Source organism: Tenrec ecaudatus, chromosome 15 (genome assembly GCF_050624435.1).
Source record: "Tenrec ecaudatus isolate mTenEca1 chromosome 15, mTenEca1.hap1, whole genome shotgun sequence".
NCBI classification, from domain to species: Eukaryota; Metazoa; Chordata; class Mammalia; order Afrosoricida; family Tenrecidae; genus Tenrec; species Tenrec ecaudatus.
Genome location: NC_134544.1, coordinates 21114232 through 21138236, shown reverse-complemented (window position 1 = coordinate 21138236; position 24005 = coordinate 21114232). Strand labels below are relative to the sequence as shown.

The window sequence follows — 24005 nt, the reverse complement described above, 5'->3', positions numbered from 1 at the left end:
ATCAGAATGCAAACAAATCCCCCCCCCTCCCCACTACCCTGAAGTTAACTTCCATCATCCTCTCACTGAACAGTCACCATACAGAACCTCTGTCTCTGCAGGAACCCTGGCAAAGAAGCTCCAAGAGTTTCCAGAGTTCAAACTTTCCTCAGCATAGCAGTGAAATTTTGGGAATGCTAATAACAGTACCAACGTAGGTGCTATGGGCAGAGGAATGGGTGTACTTTAAACAGCAGATCCATGTAAAGTACATCACAGAAACAGCAGCTCGCTGTCCATGGCAACTCACAGAGCGCCTGCGAGACCAAACAGACAACTTGCCCTGAAGGTTTCAGAGACTAAATCCTTACAGAAGTGCAAAGCCTACTCTTTCTCCCTTAGAGAGGCTGGTGGTTTCACCTTGATGACCTTGAGGTTAGCAGCTCAATGTCAAACCTGCTATGCCGCCAGAGGACATTCTAGATATTCAGTTAGTGTTTATGATCCCGCTTACATGAAATAAGCAAATGTGTCGAATCCAAATTTTATTACTGGCTATCAGGGATGGGGGTAGTGAGAAAGAAGTACTATAAACTCTGTGGAATTGTTAACCTCAAGGTCAGTGCTTCAAACCCACCTGCCACTCCGACAGAGAAATGAGGCCATGGACACCTGTAAAGAGCTGACCCCTTGGAAGCGCTATGCAGGCAGCGCTGAGTCAGAATCAACACAATGGCAGTGGGTTTGGGATGAACAGAGCTGAAATCATTTGGAAAAGGACCGCAACGATCATGGTACATGTCACTGAATTGTACACGCAGAAAATATGGGATGGGCCAACCCTTTATTATATATATTTTAGCACGATAAACACAGTATGTTGATAAGCAACCACTATTTTTTTAAACATAGAGGGGTGTGATAGGAAAAACTATCGATAGCCTGCAATAAATCTCTTTTCAGTAACTGTGTAATTCAAACAACGGTTTCATGCCACTAAAATTTTGTTTCCGTGGGTTTCAAGAGAATTAACTGAGTTATTAGAAAAGTAGTGGCTATATTAAAATATCACTATATAATTACATACAAACAAAAATTTTAGCATGTCTTAATTTGGACCAAGTATGACATGCCCCCACTCCCCGCATTTCGGCAGACATGAATTTTCATTTTGGGCAGAAAGTTTTCATTGTTGGGACCACTCACTGCTTTAACAGGAACTTAAAATCAAAGCAGTGGTTCTAAGTCCCTTGGTCTGAATGGAAGAATGTGCTAGCTCACACAGGAAGTTCCTCAAATCACCTGCATGAAAGACTCACAGGTCACTCACTGTAGGATGGCCACTCGTTTGGAAGAAACATAAAAGCAACCCCCCAAAACAGTCATTCTGCTCAGCTGGCTGCGAGGCCTATAAAGTCAAAGTCAAATTTACTCAGAGGTGTTGGTTGACATGTCTGCCAAAGGGAAGAGAGACACACACACACACACACACACAGATAGATTTTGTATGAACAATGAAACAAACTGCCTTTTGCCTCACCGGAGGATGACTGGACTCGGGATAAATAACCACCACCCCCCCTCTCCCCACATCCCGGCCCACCCAAATAACACCAAACCTCTCTTCCCTAAGTTATAAAAAACTCACATGAGTACCATCTAACTCTGCCAATATGCAGATTAAAAACGAAGTTACATTTTATATACATATCTGCAGTTCACACTCTTGTCATTCTCCACCAGGCATTGCATAACTGCTAATTGCTATTTATGAAGTGTCCTCAATCAAGACACTGCAGGGTACGTGTAATAACCCTTAGCACGGTGCCACCCGTTAGCGAGTAGGCGCATTGCCCTTCCAAAGCGGGGCGGGAGAGACTTAGCCAGGGGTATAGCAGGGGAGTAGCAGTTCTACCACAAATCATCTGTCCCAGACTAACTCCCAGGATTTAGAAAACGCCATTTACAATATCCTCACTGAAAATGATTTATAGCCAATGTATTCCTGGAGGTGTGGGTGGGGGGACACACCATGAAAATGATGTTTAAAAATCCAGGATGTTTCCAAACAGATTTCATTCTAAGGAGCACAATTGAAACCCCCATGAGGATGATGGTGTGAGAAATCCTAAGAAATGAAGCCAACCTGAAAGATCTAATGATAAAGAGAAGTTCTGCCATCTCCTACACTTGCTGTCAAGGGGAATGGAGTTATTTCTGCCAGTGCAGGCTGTAACGTGAGGAGGAGGAATGATTTCCTCAGCCCATCCATATAATGCACTAGAATGTCAAACACGACAGCTGGTGCAAGGGCTCAAGCCCGTTCCTGGGAAGCTTAGAGAGCCTGCTGGACGCTGCAGACCAAGGCGAGGATCAGGATGCCAAAGAACAGGTGGAAATGCATTACCGGGGCTTGCTGAAATGGTCTCCTTTTCACAGCTTGATTATTTCCCTGCCTCTTCAGCCAAAACAGAGACCTCTCCCCGACAAATCAAAGTGAACCCTTAAGAGTTAAGCCTCACCATCCTCACAGAAGGATTTGTGCAGGCAGTGGCTGTCTGTTTTTAATTTGGGGCACTGGATGGATGGGGAAAGCTGACACAGATTTTGTAGGGTCTATATGCGATCCCAACAGGACACATACACAAAAGAACACAGGGCATTAATATATAAGTTGGAAGGTACAGAAAAGACCCTGGGGTTCTACCTCTTCATTTCATGAATTAAGAATCTGAGGACCAAAGAATTTACTAAAAATACATCCTCAGCCCAAGCTCCCCTGGTCTTGCCATGAGACTGCGCCTCACCACCAATGGCAGGCAACTTTGAGACCAAACAAAAGGATACATCTAACTGCTATTCAAAGGATCCACACAAAAAACACACACACAAAAAACAAACCCACTGCCATCAAGTCTATTCCGACTCCTGTCCGAGGCTATAAAGCCTCATCTTTCTCCTTCAGACCACCCGGTGGGTTTGAACCACCAGCCTCCAGTTAGGCAGTCCAGCACTTACCTCACACAGCCACCTGAACTCCTTCAAAGGTAGCAAAAGGAAAACAACATATTTACAAAAGGAAACTGGCTCAAAAGGCCATTCCCTTGAGTATATCCAAGAAAGCAAACTCACTGCCATTAAGTCCAGGTAGACTCATGGCAACCCTCTAAGACCAGGGTAGAAATGCACTTGGGATGCCAAGACTTCAACTTTTTACTGCAGGAGAAAGGCTTCTTTCTCCTGAGGAGAGGCTGGTGGCTTTGTCCTGCTTCCCTCTGGTGAACAGCCAGCGTCTAACACACTATGGCACCAGGGTTCCTGTGCATAGAGTACGCAGAAGGATAAAACGTCATCATGTCCTCAGAAATGTTGAAATAGCCAATTTCCACCAAGATGCTATAACAAGATTAATATTTTTTAAAGTCATCTACATCGAGGAGGGAACTTTTTTTTAAACCGTCCACAGTACTAGATATGTAACTCACAATGGTAAGTCAGATAGTTTACTGACGGATCTTTTTCTCGCTGATTCCCAGAAGAGGAACAGGTGTCAAATTCATTAACAGCATCAGGTAAGAATGAAAAAGGGAAGCCACCAGACAGCTGATTCTCCCGGAAAGTTAGCATGCACAGCGCTCTGCACCATCAGGTTGTGCGTGCGTGCGAGACTCGCATTTCGTTTGTCAATTTGCATATGTAGGATGTCTGGTTATGGGAAAGAAGATTAGATATACTTACCCTGGATGGGCTTGGATGTCCTCCATTCCCCCAGGACCCTGAGCTACTTCTGTCTTCTACATCTGGGGACAAGAGGAAAGTTCTTTAGGCTTTCTTGCAATAATTCTTCCTTTTTGTAGATGCACTTTTAAATTAATGTTTCAAATTAATCTCCTGTTGCCTTTAATTAAGAATCAGGAACAAGGCTACCATGATGGCAGTGGCTTCTGACCCATCTACTTAAATGAACTCATTTAAATTCACAGCAGAAATGAACTGGACCCTCAGGAACCAGAGGTAGGAACATAAAAATTACTTCCACCCTTCACTCTTGCACAGCCTCAAATTTTATAGACCCGAAACGGCACTTGAGAGTTACTTTAAAAATCTTTTGGACAAAATACTTTTAATACAAGCCAAGACAACTTTAATACCAAAAGAAACAAACGAGGTGTCGATTAAGCACAGGATGTCTGGGGAGACTGGAAGCACCCTTTTGTAAAGCTTCTCAAACACAAAAAACCAAATCACGACAGTGAAGTCCATTCCGGCTCAGAGCAGCCCTAGTGGGCAGGGTGGAACTGCCCGTGTGGGTGTCTGAGACTGTACCTCACTACGGGCCAGAAAGCCTCTCAGCTTTCTCCCGCGGGTGGTTTCAAACTGCTGACCTTTGGCTAGCAGCCAATGCATAGCCACTATGGCCACCAGGGTCTCCCAGATACATTTTCTTCACTAGTCAAGGCACACCACACCACAAAGGAGCGTACAGCAGGAAATAGCGGCCAAGAGAGGACTCAGCACCATACTTTCACCAGTGCCAATCTCTTGCTTTACCAAGTTCCTCTCCGGTACCGAGGATGCAGGGATTTCGTTGGGTTGTACCATCTAGGGAACTAGACCCTGCATTTGTGTGTACACGAGTGTTAGTCAAAAACAAAGTCACTACCATGGAGTTGTGATATGCCACAGGGCACGGTAGCTCCGCACCTATAGGAGCACAAAGGTTGTCTTTCTCCTGAGCAACTCAGGAGCTGCTGGTTTCAAACTTATGACTTTCTCCTGGTTTCTCCTGATTTCAAACTTCTGACTTTGAGGATCACAACACAATGCACAACCCCTATGCTACCACGGCTCCCGGCAGTCAAATGGCATGCTTCAAATCACAGACACTTTTAAACATAAAGATGAAAATGTTAAGCTATTGTTTCTCAACATTTCCACACAGGTCAACATGCTTTAAAAAAAAATAAAAGATCATTTTATTGGGGGCTCATACAGCTTTTATAACAATCCATACATCAACTGTATCAAGCATATTTGTACATATGTTACCATTTTCTAAACATTTACTATTTGAGCCCTTAATACCACCTCTTTTTTCCCCTTTTGTCCCCCTCTCTGCCTCATGACCCCCTGATCAATTATAAATTATTATTGTAGTATCTTACACTGACCACTGTCTATCTTCCCCCACAGTTGCTGTTTTTGTCCCCCTGGGGGTGGGGGTGATGGTCCCACTTCTTCCCCTCCATTCCCCATCTTCCTGGTATCATTACTCCCATTTCTGTTCCTGAGGGGTTTATCTGATCTGGATTCAGTATGTCCCGAGTTCTTATTTGTCCCTGCGCACAAGCTCCAGTCAAGCCTGCAGTGGAAGGCAGGACTGGGGTGATAAGAGCGGGTGGTGAGGAAGCCTCAAAGAACCAGAGGAATATGATGTGTTACATCGGTGCTATACTATACTGATTGACTCATCCCTTCCTTGTGACCCTTCTGTGAGATGTCCTATTGTCTACTCTGACCCCCCTCATTCTCAACCATATGGTTTGTGGGTTTGTTTAGTTGGTTTGGGTCTTCTGATGCCTGTTACCCGATCCCATCAACACTGCATGATGACACATGCTAGTGTGCTTCTTCCATGTGGCTCTGTTGCTTCTCTGCTAGATGGCTGCCTGTTTAACTTCAAGCCTTTAAGACCCCACAGATGCTATATCTTTTGATAGCCGGGCACCATCAGCTTTCTTCATTGCATTTGCTTGTGCACCTATTTTGTCTTCAGCGATCATGCCAGGGTAAGCATCACAGAATGCCAGGTTGTTAGAACAAAGTTCTGAAGGCACTTCTGAAGGCACTGCTCCCATCTCTAACCCTTCTCTGAAGAGTGCTGAGCTCTACCATTGTCACCACATCAAAAAGACACGCTTAGGCATCTTATCTTTGGGTGACTCGATTCTTGGTCTGTTACGCTGCTCTGATAGTGTGAGGAACAGTAAGAAATCTGAAATGGCAAGATCAGGGCTGTAGAGTGCCTTGGGTAAGGTTTCCCAAAGAAATTTTTTCATTAGGTCAGCCATTGCTGCCCTTGAAAAATGAACAAGGTACACAGTCATTGTGGTGTTAGAATTGCTCTGTGCAGATTTCCTAGCCTTTCCCTCCCCAATACGGTTTTCAACTTTCTTCATGAGTTGGGCTTTCAAACTACAAAGTCAGCATTCAAAACCACCAGCTGCTTCTCGGCAGATAGTCTGAGAAACCCATGGAGGCAGTTCTACTCTGTCCGATAGGATTGTCAGGAGACGGGTTGAGGGGACATGTTTGAACAGATTTTGGCATAAACCCACCCCTGTATGAACTGGACCTCTAGCAGAAACACGTTCTGACTTATTCTCATTCTATATAAGGGACTTCAAAGGGACTTCTATGAAAAATGGAATTAGGAGAAACAACATTCTTACTTAAACTCTTTGAAGCTCCTTCGCGTGTGTGTACACACACACACACACACACACACACTCTACCGACCTACCTATCTACCTCTACACACACACATACACACACGTTTTTTAAAAACTTGGTGTCCATTTTTTAATAAATAAGACACATCACTTCGTCTCCCCATCCCTGGTCAGACGGGGAGGTCTGGAAGTAAACGACACTAGGTCACAAAGCTATGTTCTGATTCATGATGAGGACAAAGGCCCACATGAACTTGCTGTGAAGCTGGGGCACTTCTAAGCTCCCTACCCTGCAAGTTCTGATTCTGACCCCGTAAATACTACGTGCGGCAAGGTCTCAGAGAAAGAGTACCTAACAGTCACGTTCCCATATTAACTGCCTACAGCATCAAAGTGCTTCCAAGCCCAATCATCACTCTAAATTGAGGGCTGGCAGAGAGCTCCTTGATGAAAGTCCCTTTGTAAGTAGGAAAGGTTTGCTGTTCTATTATTTTGATCACAGCCGATAGCAGAGGGCCATCACAAACTTCCACTGGCAGAACTGGAAGAGGAGGTGTGAAGCCCAGGTTCGGGAGACATAATCCCATTTATTGTGTTTCCTAACATTTCACTGATACTGTTTATTCTCTCAATGCACTCCTGTCATTCGTTTTATTACTGCTGTTTTATTATCAGCAGAAGTAATCATCGGAGTGTAATTAATTGATTTATTTTGGGAGACAGTGGAGTACATGGTGTTTCAGAGTATCTTAGGAGACAGAACAACACCCAGAAGCAACTCACTCCTCACTCCCCGCCCCTTAACAAACATTAGTCTGGCTTCAGAAGACAATCCAAGGGAACGTGGGTGATGGCCCCTGTGGGCCCTTAAAAATCAATCCCCTCTGAGCTTCCAATCATCCTCAAGGAGTTCTGGGGAGGACATCAAGGCTGGAGAGAAGACATAAAGCTCCCAAACCGTGCTGTCAAAAGACCTTGCATCGACCTATCTGTGTCCTGGCCTACCTGTGTTAGCCAAATTGAAGGTCACTTTGAAGTTATGTCTAACCCTCAGGGATGCTCCCAGGAAGGAGACGGGCAGCCTACATGGGGTTTCTTCTTAAACGAAATGTGTGTTTGTGTGTATTTATATCCAAGTAACAAAATAAAATCCTCCAAGCTGTCCAAAGTCTGACACCTCATGGTTTTCTGTTCACTGGAAGTTGGTCAACTCAGATGAACGTGAGAGGCTTCTCTTTATTAGCGTTGATGCAAAAAGGCATACAAGAACAGAGAGAAATGCCAGTTACCACCTAAGACTTAATACCATTTCCATCTGAAAAGTTAACAGAAATAAGGGGAGAAAGGGCAAGAGTTCTAAAACGATAAGGACTTTTGCCCCTGGGAGAGCTATGTCTGGAGACATTGCAGGGAGGTGGGGTCTGTGAGTGGAAGTCTACTCAAAGGTCAAGGGCTTGGTATTTCTTTGTTTGGGTTGTTGCTGTTGGGGGAGGGGGGTACTGGCATTGAGTGGCTAGAGGTGACAAAGAGGATGAGATGCTACAGCGCAGACAAGGACCACTCTCACAATGAAAATTCAAGCAACCCCACCCAAACGCTAACTGGGACAACGCTGAAAAATCCTGTGGAAGCGGGACTAGAAGGTGCAAATAGGAAGCGTCACATTGGAGAAGAAAGGGGCTGGAATGTGATGTGTAATGTAGCACAAATTCTGACAAAAATGCTTTATGCATTTTCACCCAGGCTTGAGCTGGAATGTTTCAAGAGACCTTCATATCCATCTTCTGTCCACAGGAAGAGAGAGAGAGAAAAACAGGCAGGGGGTGGGAGGGGATGATGGTCAGCGAGGCAGCCTGCTAATTAGCAGGCAGATAAAAACACATCAAAACTTGAGTATTCCCAACTGGGCAATTTCAAAAGGGAGCAATCCACTAATTAAAAATGCTGGGAGTCTAGCTTTTTCAAAACAGGTTAAATACTGGCTGGGTTCCTTCACAAATAGATTCCCAACCAATGGGATCTGACTGCTCTTTTCCCATCCTCTCCCATTTCCATCTTTCTCATTTCCTGACCTCCCGCTGCTGCGCCTCCCTTTCTGCTTCCTCCCTTTTACTGCTCTCCCAGAACAGCCTTTGCCACCCTTGGCCTCCTGCTGGATCTGGAAGATGAGGACAAATTGCTGCCATTCCCAAACCCAGCAGAACAATCCTATGAATTCTAAATATATTTTATCTTTGAAAAGACATCTAATTGGTGTTCATTTCTCCACAGCAAGGGATGACCAAAGCGAGGATGGCATGAATAACTGAAATTCATAACAAACATAAACAGGCTACTTTTAAGTTATTTGTCTCCATCTTCTCTCTCACTGAGCTGCATTGGACCTGACAGTTAGGGAGCAAGCATTTCCTCAGTAAACTCTTCAAGAGCTTCTCCCTTGATCACACCCACTTGAATCGCCTTGGCATGATGCTGAGTTCAAAACCAGCTGCTTAGCACCCGACCCCGATGAGCTAAATCTCTGTCTTTCTAGGGGGGATGGACCAAGAAAGCTTGATTGTTTGTCACAGGTACCCAGGTAACTTATCAGGCACATGGGATATTGAGGAGCCACCAGAGCCCACTGTCCTGTGAATGCAAGACAAGCAAATCCTGTACAGGAACAACAGCAGACTGTCGAAGAAGCATAGACTGGAGGCCTCTATTGCGTTTGCTGTTTCATGAACAGTGTTTTTCACAGAACTCGCCCTTCATAGAAGCTTGGAGATGACCCTCTTTGCCATTCTTCACCCCCTGCTGGTGAGGCTGGAAACTGAACATTCTTGCCTGCCTTATTGATCCTTATTTGCAATAGCCATGTCTTTGTACCCATTATTTGCTCTACCTAAGCCACTATTGGCCTCTGAAAAATAACAGTTACTATCTAGGGACTTTTAATGTGAATCAGACACTGAAAACTGCTAAGCACTTGTAATACATGGATATCAACATCCTATTATATTTTATAAAAAGTAGGTCTAGGTGTCACAAATCCCCAAGTTATCAGTAAATGGCAAACCATTTGCCTAAAAGGCAAGCCAGGCACCATCGGAGCTCTTGCCCACCACAGCAAATGCCCTCTTGGTGAGAGACTACAAGGCTCTCCAGAACCAGCTCAGATGCTGCTTCCTGTCATCTTTTCGTGAGCAAAGTCAATTGTATTTGTCAGCTTTTATCCAGTCTTGTTACCACAAAAGAACACAGAATTATATACAGCATAAGACATTACTAACCTGCCAGCCTGTTTTAAGGAATTACCATACATCAAAGTGAAAGGAGGAATGCAGGCAGGATGGCAATCACATTTTTGCCCTGAGGACATTCCCTAACCTAAAATACTGAATGGCCTCTGGGTCAGGGGAACCAAAGTGAAAATGCAGGACCCATTCTCAAGATGTATCTCACAGGTGATCGGGGGGGGGGGGGGGGGGGGGCCTGCCTTGGTCCTGAACAGAATCGGGGGAGGGGGGGTGGGGGGATCTCTGTAAACACTAAGCACAAGTGACCTTTGTGCAAATTTGCAAACCACGGTGTCATCATCTGGGGGTTTCCCCCAAGATAAAACCTCCCATTGAGACTGACTTGGGCAATACCTAGGCAATACCTAGGTGAACAGAGCACCAGGCAACTCCTAGTATTCATGCAAAAATATGTCAAGGGCAGTGAACAAGCACTCAGTCAAAGATTACAGGTCACACAAGGAACGCCTCATGAGCAAGAAATGGCACACGGTCTTCAAAGACGTCATATGTGAAAGTAGATTAGAAAGCAACTACAGCCATGATGGTTAAAGAAATAAAAAGCAAGGCTGGCAAATCTCCAGCAGATTTGAAAAGGGTCCAAATAAAAGTTCCAAAAATTAAAGTTATGATGACCACAATTAAGATGAGAAGTTGGTCAAAATGGGCAATGCTTAAACTAATCTCCAAACGTTTAAGGATTTTTAGGACCATTCGGAGGAATGTCAGCAATTGGACCATGGCTGGGCTGCCGGGTAAGGGAGGTAGGCTGTGATGGGATGTCTTTTTAGAGATGGTTAGTGCCAGAAATTAGGATGTAGGAAAAACTCAGTGGTGATAAGTAGTATCATGTGACAACTATAGAAGACAGGCAGGGTCAATCAAGAAGCAAAGAAGGTGACCCCTCATAGAACGGGGGAAATAATTATTGATCTTTCCTAGAAAGTGTGTACAAAGAATTCCCTGGAGGCATTTGACTCAAAGGCACAGGACAGGCCAAGAGGTGGCAGACTCAGAAACGTCACCTCCAGGTGATTCAGTAGGGAGCTGGAGCCAGATGAGAACTCTATAGTTGGAAAGAGACTTACTCACTGCCTCAAATGACCTTGGGAATTTGGAAAGCTACCAATTGGGGCTGAGGGGTTAGTTTTCCTGTGTAGAGGCAGCAGGTTGTCTTTCTAAGTAGGGAGAAAAGACCTGGAAGCCAGGACGCCTCACTTCTCCCTTGTTAGTTAAGAACCATTAAGATTAACAGTATTTGTAAGGTTCTCACCTGAGAGCCAAATGACCTGGTTCTCTTTCTGGCCCCAATGTGTGATAACTTAGACAGGAAGCTGGACTAGGGAAAAAGAGGGTTGTCTTCTCCAAAGCCCTGCACTGACGGAAATCGGCTGGCAAGGCCACAATAAAGGGGTTGTGGTGAAGTCGGCCACCCATCGGACACCTATGGGGAAATCCAAACACCCAGGCCACGCAGGCACAGAAGTGGAAGGCAACCTGGGCCCACATGCAATGCTAGGCACCAGCAATATCACATCCCACAGGTATGCCTAAACTCAGCCAATAAGGTCGGCCAATACCCGCAACACCTCCCCAGCCAGTGGGGATGGGAGGGGATCAAAGCAGGCGGAGGGCAGGCCCCTCTCTTGGTTCAGGTGCTCTCTTGGAGAGCACACATGCTTTGTCCACTCTCTGGGATAGAACGCTCTCATGCTCACAGGCGGCCCCCTCTCTCCTTTGCCCCCAACCCCCCACCCTGGATTCCAGTTCCTGTCCTGGTGCGCCTTCCCTGTGTTTTTCTGCACTCCCCTGAAGTGACCGGAGTGGCCATTTTCATTCGCAAACTTTCCCACTGCCCCCGCCGTGCAGCCTTGCAGCCTTTTCCTGGGATGGCGTGTACTGCCTGAGACTTTGGTACCTAAGACTTCCCTTTCCCTCATAAAAGTTACTTGGATCTACCAAAGTGCTTCTGCCGCATGAATTCTTTCAGTGTTGAGAAGCAAGAAGCGAGGTAAACCAGCCCAGAAACCTAACACTTAGAACAGTGGTTCTCAACCTGTGGGTCCCGACCTCTTTGGGGTTCGAACAACCCTTTCACAGGGGTCGTCCAATTCATAACAGTTGCAAACTTGCAGCTATGAAGTAGCAACGAAAATAATTTTAAGGTTGGGGGGGGGGCACCATAACATGAGAAACTATATGAAAGGGTCGCAGCATTAGGAAGGTTGAGAACCACTGACTTACAGCAAGTTATTTATAACTTTTATGCCTCAGTTTTCACCTTTTTTAAAAGAGAAAATAGTACACTCGCCCCATCCCTAAGAAGTTGTTAAACATTTATAGCTGAGTACTTGACTCAGCAAATATCTAGTAATTGGTACTGAGGTACTGACCATGAAAGTTTACTTTCCCAGTGCCTTCCAGTAGCTATAACCATCAAATCACATAAATATAAATATTCAAGAAATTCTAGTCTCGATTCTTATGACTCCTGGGTTGCAACAGTGTTTACTCATGGAATGCCAGAAACTCAAGCCAGATTCAGAAGAGGGTATCAGTACTGATGTCAGAATTTTGGCTGAAAGCACAGAATTGCAGACTAATAAATTATGAATAAGATTACAAAGAACTGGAGCTCCAAAACACTTAACTGTGCTCATGTGCAATCCCTCGAAAGGCCAAGAGGCAGTCCTTTGGCAGAATAAGAGAATACGGATTTAAAATCAGGAAAGGTGCGTATTTTTCAAGGTTGTATCCTTTCACTGTAAGTTAAGTAATGTGGGGGGATGGACTATATGAGCGCATACTGCAAGAAGGCTCATTACGAATCTGTGGCATGTAGATGACAGCATTACTTACTGAACTTAAAGAGGGCCTGCAGCACACTTACTGATAAAGATGAAAGACAGCCATTAGCAGGCATTGTAATCCAACCCAGCAAAAATAAAATTCTTCCCAACTAGACCGATAAACAACATCATGATAAAGAAGATTAAATTGGCCAATGGTTTTGTTTGACTTGGTTCCACAGTCAATGCCCATAGAAGCAGTTTGATCAAATGACATATGTCACTGGGTAAATTTACTAACCCCCCAAAAAGCCTTTAGAGTGTTAACTAGCAAAGATATCACTTTGAGGCTTGTGATGTACTGACCTAAGAGTATTTTGATAACCCCACAATCATGCAAAAACTAGAAAACAAACTCAAGAGTGAAAAAGAATGGATGTCTTTGAATTATACAGTGTTGGCCAGGAACATTGAGTATGTCACGGACTGACAAAAGAACTAATTAATCTGTCCAAAGAAGAATGCAACCTAAATGCTCCTTAGAAGCAAGACCGGGGAGATAACAAGGCAAGCGTACATTAATGACACAGGAGGGACCAATCATCCTTGGAACAGTTGGCATTGAGATGGATTGACACAATGGCGGCAACCATGGGTTCAAACAGAGGAATGACTGTGAGAAGGGTACAGGGCCAGGCAGTTTTCTTCTGTCGTACACAGGCTCTCCATGAAGTAGAACCAACTCAATGCACCAAACCACCACCACCACCATGACCTAGGATTTGTTGAATGCTCCAGACACTGTGAAACAGTCTCTTCAATCTTAGAAACAGATAATATCTTTAGATTAATTAAATCTCACTTCCTCCATGAACCTTTACTATGCTATCTGGGCAGTAAGAATTCAGTAAGCGGATTTCATCAGCGACTTAGTTTGCTTTAAAGAATTTTCTATCTCATCAATTCAACATATCTCTGTGTCCACTATGCTATCCTGCTAAAGTCTTATATACTGCCCCAAGGCACAGTCTTATGACATAAACTAAATATTATGTAGGCTTAACTTCTTTTAAGTATGAGAATTACCCGATTCTTTTAGGTTAGAGTTGCACCTGTGTCCTTTCCACCACATCATGCCAATCACACAGGGCCCTAACCAGAGTTCCTTGACGTCAAACAGCCAAAGAGATCGTATGGATTGCCGTGAGTCTACAAATTCCCTCTCGTAGAAATATATTGATTTCCTGAAGAAAGCTCTACACATGAAGAATGTGTTTGGAGGCTGAGGTGATTAAGTTCTTCCCGGAAAGATAATCGTTCTGAAATATGTTGAAGTCGACACTGCCCCCAATCCTTCTCCCTGCAACAACAGACACTATTAAATATCCTCCACACCATTACAAGAGACTCACAGACTGCGTACATCTGTGGCTCCTACTAATTTCCCAGTCCAGGAAGAACCCTTGGCTGAGCCCTCCACACAAACTGAGATGGCATATGCTCTCCGTCAGTGCCAGATGAATTTAGAGTTCAAAATATTTCATCAGCAAAGAGCGTGCTAAGGATGTGCACATTTTCATTAGCACCCAGGATAATAAGAACTCTAAGTAGAGTAATCTGAAGTCAAATTTGAGTGCTCCCACAGTTGGAGGGAGAGCTGAAGAGCTTCAAACACTTATAGACAGCGGCCACACAACCTGGAAATACTTCTCTCTCCATCCGTCAAGACACGCGTGAGCACTGATGAGAAAACCCCCAGCGCTGTCCCAATCTGATCGAGCAAAAGGTTAGGGGAGGGGGGATGTTTTCCACGTACGCTGAGATATGTCGCATTCCCATGACATCACTGCTATCGACACTGACACCCTCCAAGTCCCTCGATTGGAGTTCCCTTAGCGAATACGTAGAACACAAAGGTCAAGCATGAAAAGGTCCTGTCTTTCTCCTACCAACTGTGTGAATAAAGTTAAACGTAGCAATATTAGTAGGAATGTGACAAACAAAATAATTCCCTGCCACCTTGTCAATGCTGACTCAGAGGGAGCCCCTGTGGGTTTCCGAGACTGCTGATGGGAGTGGAAAGCCCATTTCTCTCCCACGGAGCTGCTGGTGGTTTCGAACTGCCGACCACTGGGATCCCAGCCCAACGTGTAACCAGGGCACCACCGGGCTCCTATCAGCAAAGTGAAGTGAGGGGAAACTGTTCCGAGGGAAATCATCGCAAGGTTTTAGGTTTTATTACCAAATACAGTTTTCATTCATGAGTTCTTGAAAAAATTGTTTCACCCAAAATTCTTTTCCTTCCATGCAAAATAAACTAATTTTTCAAAAACAAGCACTAAATAATCTTAAGACAGTTTAAATATGGAGGCCCACAAAGCAATATTCAAGAGAAAAAGCACTCCCAGACACAATGAAATCGTAGTGACATAAAAGCCAAAGGGCTATTCTGCAAGAAGAATGCCAATGCCACTCCTTACTCAGAAACCCGGGAACCTCCTTGGACGTAAAGTGGGGACACACAGCTGTGAGCAGATGAACACAAAGTGACTGCGCAGACATGATGCCAATCTGGAGAACTTGGAAGTGTGTGGGTGAAAATGTAACTTGACTCACTGACCGTCAAAGACGGGGTGATATTCAGAGATTTCCCATTTCAAATTGAGGGAAGTGTCCACACTGGTCATCTTGAAGAGAAGCTGGTCTTTCCGGGGTCCCATCTTTCTAAGCAAGAGCCCAGAAACCAGAAGCAGCAGGAAAACCCTCCAGGGCGGACAGTGTAGGCAGGATGTGCCCCTTTCACTTTTTAAACTCCGAGAAATCCAAGAGCACTGTTGAAACCAGTCATTCCAAGATAATGCTCTTAGGGAGTACACTTATTTCAAACCAGGAGAGACTAACAACAGGAAGAAATCTGCGTTTTCTGAAGACTTTGAAAGGGGAAGGGAGACAAACGTACACCCCATGTGACTTTTTATTATCCATATCGGCTGCAAAGTATTTTCATTAATGATGAGAATCATTTGGGGAGATTTTTAATCAAGTGCCTGGTTCCTTCTGAAGATGAACTTACAAATATCTATCACAAGAGGGTCAGAAATACAAGGCCGATAGTGCAGAAAATGGCAATGCTACACTCCACAGGAATACACTTAAGACTATGATTGATTACCGACTATGGAAATATATTCTATATGGAAATAGACACTTATGTACTCTTATTTTATAGATCATATATCTAGAGAGAGCCAGGACTCTGGGTGACTTGAACATAGAGTCAATCATGAATTTTTCAGCCCAAACATGTAATTTAGATGTGACAAAATCCGTAGTGCTGTTATAGCTTAAGAAACACAAATTGATATTTTAAATGCCCATTTGATAAATAATTTATTAAGCATATTCCTTCGGGGAAAATAAAGAACCAAGATGAAACATGTAACAGTTTCAGCTTCCCTTCTGCTTTTCCTTACACCCCCTCTTCTCCCTGGGGTGTCATTGGTGGAGCTCCCGGCAGGGGCAGAAGGGCTTAATTGAAATATTTGTCGGCTGTAATTGCTCTGCAGACCCACGATGGTCCACTTCTCCCACATGGCATCATTCCTCTTGCCTTTTACTCTCTCCTGCTACTTCCGTTGAGACTCAAGCCTGGTCTCCTCCTCTCCCCATGCCGCCCCCCAACCCCGGCTCCAGATGTTCGACTGCTATTGATGAAGTCAACCTTTTTTCATATTCAGTCTCCCCCAAAATATAGTTTATGAGTACACCCACCACTGGCTTAAAATTAGCACTGCCAGAAACAGATCGCAACTATAGCCTTTCCACATCCCCGCCCTTCCTTCCACCTGTGCTGCCCATCCTAGCCGAGGACCCGGCAGTGACAAGCTATCAGTCTGCCAGGTTATCTTTGGGGGTCATGTCTTAGCTTTAGACCAATTTTCTTTGTATTGAGGCTCAAATGTGCAAACCACACTATATTACTCTGCAAAACATCAATGAGCAGGCTTAATTAAGTAACACTGACAGATAAATCCATTTCTTTTGCAGTAATCAAATCAAAGCAGGTTGACATAACACAGGAACTTAATACAGTTATTCCCTTGTAATTGGAAAAAGGCCCTTTACTTCTCATTAAAGCAATCTTCTGGGTATTGGCATAATAAGAAGGCTCAGAGCTTTAATACTGCCCTATAAAAGTCTCAAGATACAGACCCCTTAAGCAAACAAGCCAGATTATCTAATTCCTTGATCACAGCAAAACATGTAGCTCCTACTGTTTTAACCTACTAATTCTTTATCTCTGGTACAATTAAAAAGAGGTAAATCAGTACCAAACACAGGCATAGGAAATACATACACGCCCCCCCCAAAAAAAGCATGCATCATCTACTGAAATTCTATAAATCTACCCTGTATGTATATGAAAAGCAGTCCATTAAAAATGACTTTGAAATATTTTACAAAAAGTAAAGTTGTAATCACTTGGATAAGAGGAGAAATCTCTTTATTTCACTCACTGGGCTTCGTGGGATGCATTATCCCACGGTTACAGTCTGATATTCAGCCACACAAGTACAAGGCCATTCATCAGGGTTGTGAGCGGGAACCACAGGGAGAGGGGCAGTGTGTGAGGTCTATGAAGCCCAGTGAGTCGCCTTGGTAGAAGGCTTTGGCTGCAATGTCTAGACTTAACTCAAAACTCAAACTCACTGCCATTGAGTCAATTCTGACTCACAGCCATGAAGAACCCCCAAAGTGCCCAACAATGTTAACATTGTGTTCAGGTGTCCAAACTAAACAAACCCCATCATTACTTTTTCACTCCTCCTTTGAGTGCAAGTTTCTGCCACCAACCCACTGGCATCAGACCAATCTGGAATGATTCTAGCGATTCTTTCTGAAAGGTTAACGCATCATCCATATCATCAAGGGCAGAGATTCCCAAGCATGGCTAACCATTAAAACCCACCCAGGAACCTCTCAAAACAAGAGACAGAACCCAAAGAAACCACAGAATCCTGGATCCCGCCACACAACTTCAGGAAAAAGGTCAAGGTTTGGACTGGAGAATGTGTAGTTTTAAACTCCTCTCTTCTTCTTCAACCTTTTGTGTGACCAGAAGGTGTTTGCTAGGTGATGTTTACAATGCTGCTGACACTGGGTAACGTATGGATTCTGTATCATCTGGGAACAGACTACATGGATCCTATTCTTTCCCCCTTAGCACTTCGGTACACACGTTTCAAAGCGCAAAGACAGTGCAGTTATGAAAACCAGGACATTTACCATGGACACAATGCTTTGTCGAATTCACAGTCCTAATTCCAGTGGGGCCTCTCCCCCATCAGGAGAGGGCTCAACCCAGCATCACCACCCCATAGCTCTCATGTCATCTCCCGCATCCACCTTAACAGGGAACACTTCCTCTGTCTTCCTACTCCTTTTATAATATCATGTGTTTGAAGAACACAGGCCAGTCAGCTTAGAGAATGTGCCCCCTTTTGCACTGTTCTGGGTCTTTTACAAAATGTCATCAACCTACAAAAGTGGCCTGTGTCTCAGGATGTTGCACATGGAACCAGGCAGTGGCCACCCTCTCGCCTTTGGTATGTTAATTCCATCTGGTCAGGTTTTAGGAGTCAGGCCAGTTCAGCAGGGCAGTGGTTCAAACCCACCAGCCTTCCACAGGATTCGGTCTTCCGGGCCAGTGAAGATCAGTGCTCTCAGAAACCCTGTGGGGCTGCTATGAATTGGTGATGGTGCTTTGTTTGTTGCCTTTTGTTTTTCCGTTTGCTCAGGATGTTATGTGAATTTCTTCACTATAAAATTACAATGTTCCCCTTTACAACAGTAACACCTAGGGATAGAGTCTTTAAAACCATTAGAACTCAAAAACAAAATAATATATTAGAAAATATTAGAATGATGTTTACTTAAAAAGAACCTATCAGCTCTTATTATATGGTTCAGTACACAAGTACTATGTAAAGCTGCACCTTATATACCACAACAAAAAACTGTATGTGCCCAAGGCAAAAAATGAATGAAAATTTTCCTCAACTCCTTGTTCCCCCACCTAAGTACTAGGAATTGACCCAGAGTAGCTTCCTAGTTTAAATCTTTCAAGACAGCAGTTCTCATCCTGTGGGTCTCCACCTCTTTGGGGGTCGAGCGACCCCTACACAGGGGTCACCCAATTCATAATAGTAGCAAGATTATAGTGAAGAAGTAGCAACAAAAATAATTTTATGGCTGGGGGGGTCATCACAACATGAGGAACTGTCTTAAAGGGTCGCAGCTTTAGGAAGGTTGAGAACCAATGCTCTAAGATGTTTGGTCTGTAACCACCTAGCTTTTGGAACCACAGAAAGGACTGGCAGTAAACTACAAAGTTCCATGAAACTGTGTCCCTTATCTGTCCTGTGAAGATTTATTGCCTGGGAAACCCTACGGGAGGTCAGATCCAACTCAAAGGCAGTGGGTTTGAGTTTTATTTGAGTTGGTAAAAAATAATGCTCACTTTAGAGACAACATAACACATACAATTAGGAGTGGCCTTTCCTTGAAACTTCAGTGAGACGAGAGAAGACGTATCTGAGAGTAGAATAAATTAAGTGACTTTATATAGTTAACTTATGAAGAGATTCAGCCAAGATGAACACAAGGCTGGGGATGGACACAGGGGTTAATGCAATGCATGAAGTCAGGCTAGACTAGCCATTCTAGAGCCAGCCGTGTAGACCCTACACTGCCCTTGCAGGTGGTATGCACGGCCCTCCCACCACGTGCTATAAACCACTGCGCAGAAGCGTTACACTATGGAAGTAGCTATTCACAACTACATTTAAATGGATCAGGGCAAGTACACTCATGGAAAAGAAAAGCATTCCGTGTGTGTTTCATAGGCCAGGGGGGAAAGCAAGAGACATGTAAAATTTGTTAAAAGGAGGTATAAACGGACACTCTGGAAGGAAGAGATTCCCACATTCAGAGATGGGGTGGGCACGTGAAGTCACTGCAGCAACCCTGCAGCATGGCGAGACGGTGAGTGGAACTTTGTTTGATCAGACGTATGCATGTCACACCCGGTCCCCCTTCAATCTACGGTGAAAATCATCTGCGTGACTCTTGGGCAGAGCCCTAAGCGTCTGATGAACTGAATGGTGCATTCATCTTAGGAAGACTTGAAAAAGGTGTCCTTTCAACTTCATTCCAGCCAAATGCCTGGCAGGCAACTGCCAACGTTCTGCTTGCACATGTAAGTTGTGTGTGTGTGCATGTGCGCGCGAGTGCACACTTACAGGCATTGCTTTTAAGTCACTTGTTCAACTGTGTTCTCTCCATTTGGTCAATCATTCATTCAGAGGGTCTGGTGGCTTATGGATTTTACACTGTATCTCAGAATAATGTAACCGTACTTCCACATCATGCTGCCCTGCTTTTGTAAAAGACTTTTGATTCCTAGATTTCTAGAATCATTAGATGTAGGAAATGGGGGGTTGGGTTTTCCAAGAAGTGTTGTCATTAAATACGAGTCAGTGAACACCACGTTTTTTACGAGTGAAAAGGTAACAACTGATTTTAAGTGTCTACTCTAACCCATGCCTTGTCGGCAGTGAAACACAGTGGCTAAGTCCCGAACCCTCCACCCACGCTGACCAACATGCCCTTTTGCTGGCCCCCAGTTTGCCCAAATAGTGGAACTCCTGGGGTCGTCTCGGGAAGAGCCTCGGCGATGCTCGCAGGTCAGCAGTACAGGAGCAAAAGCTGGCTGGGCCTTTCTCCCAATCGTGTCATCCTTTCAAGTGTTTTCCAACCCATGCATAACGCCAGGAGCCAAAATACACTTGCATTCATTTATTGGTCTTGCTTGTGGGAACTGAAATGCGTCAGCCAGTCTCCACTGATATTTGCATGATTTTTCCTCATATTAACTCCTAACAATATGTCTTCCCCTCCTACTTGGTCTGCCCCGCTTCCAGTAGGCCTGCAATCCCCGTTTTTACCGGGAAGAGATGAGCGGCTGCTGGGCTGGGCGCAGGTGAGCCATGCAATACCTGCGGTGGCAGAATGCAAGCAAGTGTAGCTCTTCTCCAGAAATGGAGGACATTCCCTAGCCTGCAAGGAGATCCAAGGGATGACCTGAAGAATGACAATAACCAGATCTCCTTGAGCGAAAACAAGAAGGAGGAGGAGGGGAGAGAAACCAGGACTCCCTGTCAAGAGCAGCGATTTATCTGATGAGATTAGCAGAAAGTCTGATTCGAAAAGATGCCTTCTTCCCATAGCAAAAATGGCCATGTGGCTTTAAGATTTTGTTGTAGGAAAAGAGGCAGGGCTGCCAAAAGTGGTCTCTCCAGCAGCAGACTCTAGCCACGAGTGAGACAGCGGGAAAATCGCCACTAAGCCAGATTTTATTTGATTTGTACTGATGATTTTTATTAGAATACACGGATCATTGCTTCAACCTTTCCATGTAAAACCAAATCAAATTCAAAAACTCACACATCAGTCACCTAACCTTATGTCATTCCTTCTGCTTCCTCAAGTTGAGCCACATTTCAGCTGATCTGTCCCCGAGAAATCCTTCAGCTACTCAAAATCGTTGGGCCAAATTCTGGGAGGCAGGCAGTGTACGGAAGAGCGCGCTAAGGCTGCCATGATGAAGGACAAGACACACACAGATCTCCAAGAGGCAGAATGAAAGCTACAGACCCACTAGGCGACGCAGAGCCCGATGGAATGTGGCCTCTGCCCCGTAGCAGAGGTATCCCTCACACGTTACAATTTGTTTTTCAAAGATCTCTCTCTCTCTCTCTCTCTCTCTCTCTCACACACACACACACACACACACACACACACACACACACACACACACACTACTCCAGTCTTCTAGTTTCTTCTTTTCCCTTTAGTTCAGGGTGCCAAAGGAAGACCACAGTCGCCTGGCATTACAGCTCAACAGGAGGGACCGGTTTTACTCATTCAAAATGGCACAACTTGGAAGGGGAAACCATCAGTGTTAAATCCGACTTTGGAGACAGCTTCCGTATGGTTTCTGGGGCGAGCTGTGTTCAAAGGAACCAGTGATTTTAGGCAATGTAGCAATGAGGTCCCAAAGAAGGGCCTCTGTCCTCCCCGCCCTGCCTGTGCATCTTCTGTTTTGGGGCATCAGCGGTTTTTCCTTTCCTCCTTAGCAACACTGAGGGTTTTCGGTTGAAGCCTGGGAGAATTTCTACGGATGGTACACAAATCATTACCACTGCCATGCTTGCCCTGCAGGGTCTCAAACTACTCTTGACATGCTCATTGCTGTGATCTTGGAGGAAGGAAAGCACTGTCCCAGTTCAAGGCCATCCGCCGGCCTCCAAACCAACTTCATCCAGGGGCTGGGCAAGTGACACAGGAAGAACCTCATCCCAAAGCCAAGCCTTCTTCAAGTTCTGTCTCGGGTGTAACCCTGTGTCACTGAGATTAGGCTCTGTTCTCCGACCTCCCTCTCTTCTTCCCCTGGACACACAAGCAAGGCACTACATCCCAGCCTCCTTTGCAGCTCATGTGACTGAGAGTTGGCCAATGGCATACAAGCAGACATTTGTAGGCGTAAGTCCTGAAGTTCTCCTGGACTCCTCCGCACACAGACAGAATCTAGAGCCTCGGGGATGGCAGAGTGTGACAGAATCCGCACTGGAAGGGCTACAAGGAGCAGAGCCTTCCCTCTGACTTGCACAGGTCCCTGAACCCAAACTGGGTGAAGCTACAGAAGTTGGAAGGCGCTGGTTCCAGCAATCAACACACCCTGACTAACACATCCTCCATAACAGACTTCCGTGAATTCTGGCGCTATGAATCTATCTTCCAAGCAAAGCAAACACACGCAGCTAGAGCTGGCACCAGTTGAAATTGTTAAGCAAGGGAAACTGGTCTTTGAACTATCCTTCTCTCCCTTTCAGACTTGTTTTCCCCTCTTAGCATTTCCTCCCTCTGAGCACCAAATGTTCCCAGGCTGCTCAGTCTCATCTGTCTCAAGAAAACAAACCCAATGCAGGCACCAGCCATTCTTTCTCTCCGACACTGCCTTCCTTCGGACTGCCCCTCACGGTGGTGCCAGGCGTCCCTTGTGTACTTGCACGCCTGGAGGAAATCTTTGATGTCTCTGGTGGCTCGTTTTCTCGTCTGCAAAATGCGCCTCGCTGTACCCAGCCTCGTCCGAGACTGCTGTGACGCTTCGAGACAATTTCGACAAAACTTCGCTACAAAACCTGGAACCCGGTAAGAAGGTACATGCACTTACACGGACTCCAACCTTTACTCTAAGCACTGCTGTTGTACTGTGGCATGATGTTCAGCACCAAAGGGAATGCAAAATTATGCATAAAATAAGGTCCTTTTTTTCCCCTGCAGCACATAATCTAGTCTGGAAGAAAGACTCCAGAGCATGAAAAGGCAGCATTTGGTCAGTAAAGAACTAATAGCCAGTGCAGACGGTTAGGAAGACAAGCTTTCTTCCGGCGAGAACAGTTTCCCGTGTGACACTGACGCTCTAGGATGCAGTCATGTTAAGTTTGAAAGGGGCCTAAGAATAAGATAACATGCTTCACTTCAGGGAAGACGCTGGTATGGCTCTACATCTCTCGTCTCATCCTATCCCCAGTCGGTCAATTCATTTATTCCTCAATGATGTGTCAATCATGATAAAGGCGTGCTGTAAGTCAACCAACACTAACAATGGTGGGAAGGGGGTAAGAATACATTCTGCTTTAAAAAAAAAAAAAGAAAGAAAGAGCTTGTCTGGAACCCAGTGTAGAAAGAAGGAGCCAGCTGCACGGTGGTGGGCTCAACTGTGCATCCTCCCAAGTCCACTTTCAGTGCTCTCCCATCAAGAGCCTGAAACGGGCCATGCTCAGAGCGCTTTCACCATGGAAACTGGCAGCTGTTACTTCCCAGTGTCTTTGTTTTATCTTGAAGAGCGGACTAGTAAACATTTATCACCATACCCACGAAAACTTCACTCCTGGCATGATATCTCCACTCCAAATGATGATGCTGTTCGGTCAATTCTGACTCACAGTGACCCTAAGCCCAGCAGAACAAAGCACTGCCCCGTACCACACCACCCTCACAAGTGTGACTCCGTCTGAAGTCACTGATGTGGTCATGGCGTCAGTCCAGCTCACTGGCAGTCTTCCTCTTCTTCTACTGACCAAGTACGAGGTCTCTGCCTCTAGGGAGTGGCCTCCCCTGACGGCATGCCCCAAAAGACATGAGGCCAAGTCTCCGCATTCTTATTTCCATCAGACTATACTTCTCGGTGCCATCAGGCTGCACTGCGCCCCAAACAGCTTTGTCCTTTCTTCTGGTCGCCCATGAGGTATTCAATGGTATTCACCAACCCACAAACATAGAGGCATCGATTCTTGCTCAGTCTTCCGTATTCACTGCCAGGTTTTCACGTGCCTAGGAGGCAGATGGGAAGCTGGGGCTTGGTCAGGCACACCCTAGGACTC

At 45.1% G+C, this 24005-nt stretch overlaps 1 protein-coding gene across 17 annotated transcripts in view; it reads right to left on the bottom strand.

Annotated features, from left to right (window-relative positions):
- TCF4 (transcription factor 4) overlaps positions 1–24005 on the bottom strand; it is a 399157-nt gene that overhangs the window by 255345 nt on the left and 119807 nt on the right. For all 17 annotated transcript variants that reach the window (XM_075532963.1, XM_075532953.1, XM_075532952.1 and 14 more), the window contains one exon: positions 3718–3779. In XM_075532963.1, the coding sequence (XP_075389078.1) occupies positions 3718–3779 (62 nt within the window). The remainder of the gene's footprint in view (positions 1–3717; positions 3780–24005) is intronic.